General features: G+C 63.9%; 1 protein-coding gene across 1 annotated transcript in view; it reads left to right on the top strand.

The window, feature by feature from the left end:
• Positions 1 to 305, top strand: part of GPR37 (G protein-coupled receptor 37) — a 19,277-nt gene that overhangs the window by 765 nt on the left and 18,207 nt on the right. Inside the window, exon 2 of the mRNA XM_019509248.1 lies at positions 7 to 295. Coding sequence (XP_019364793.1) covers positions 7 to 295 — 289 coding nt within the window. The remainder of the gene's footprint in view (positions 1 to 6; positions 296 to 305) is intronic.

The following is a 305-nucleotide window of genomic DNA, read 5'->3' as shown; positions in this document are numbered from 1 at the left end:
CGGGAGCGGCGGGGCGCGGCGAGCCCGGCTCAGGAACCCCTTCTACCCGCTCAGCCCGGAGTCGTACGGCGCCTACGCCGTCATGTGCCTGTCCGTGGTCATCTTCGGCACCGGGATCCTGGGCAACATGGCCGTGATGTGCATCGTGTGCCACAACTACTACATGCGCAGCATCTCCAACTCCCTGCTGGCCAACCTGGCCTTCTGGGACTTCCTCGTGCTCTTCTTCTGCCTCCCGCTCGTCATCTTCCAGGAGCTCACCAAGAAGTGGCTGCTGGAGGACTTCTCCTGCAAGGTCGTGCCCT

This window comes from Gavialis gangeticus, unplaced genomic scaffold (assembly GCF_001723915.1).
Source record: "Gavialis gangeticus isolate Ggan-Ray unplaced genomic scaffold, GavGan_comp1, whole genome shotgun sequence".
Taxonomy (NCBI): Eukaryota; Metazoa; Chordata; order Crocodylia; family Gavialidae; genus Gavialis; species Gavialis gangeticus.
The sequence above is the reverse complement of the archived record's forward strand: the minus strand, read 5'-3'. Positions and strand labels throughout refer to the sequence as shown.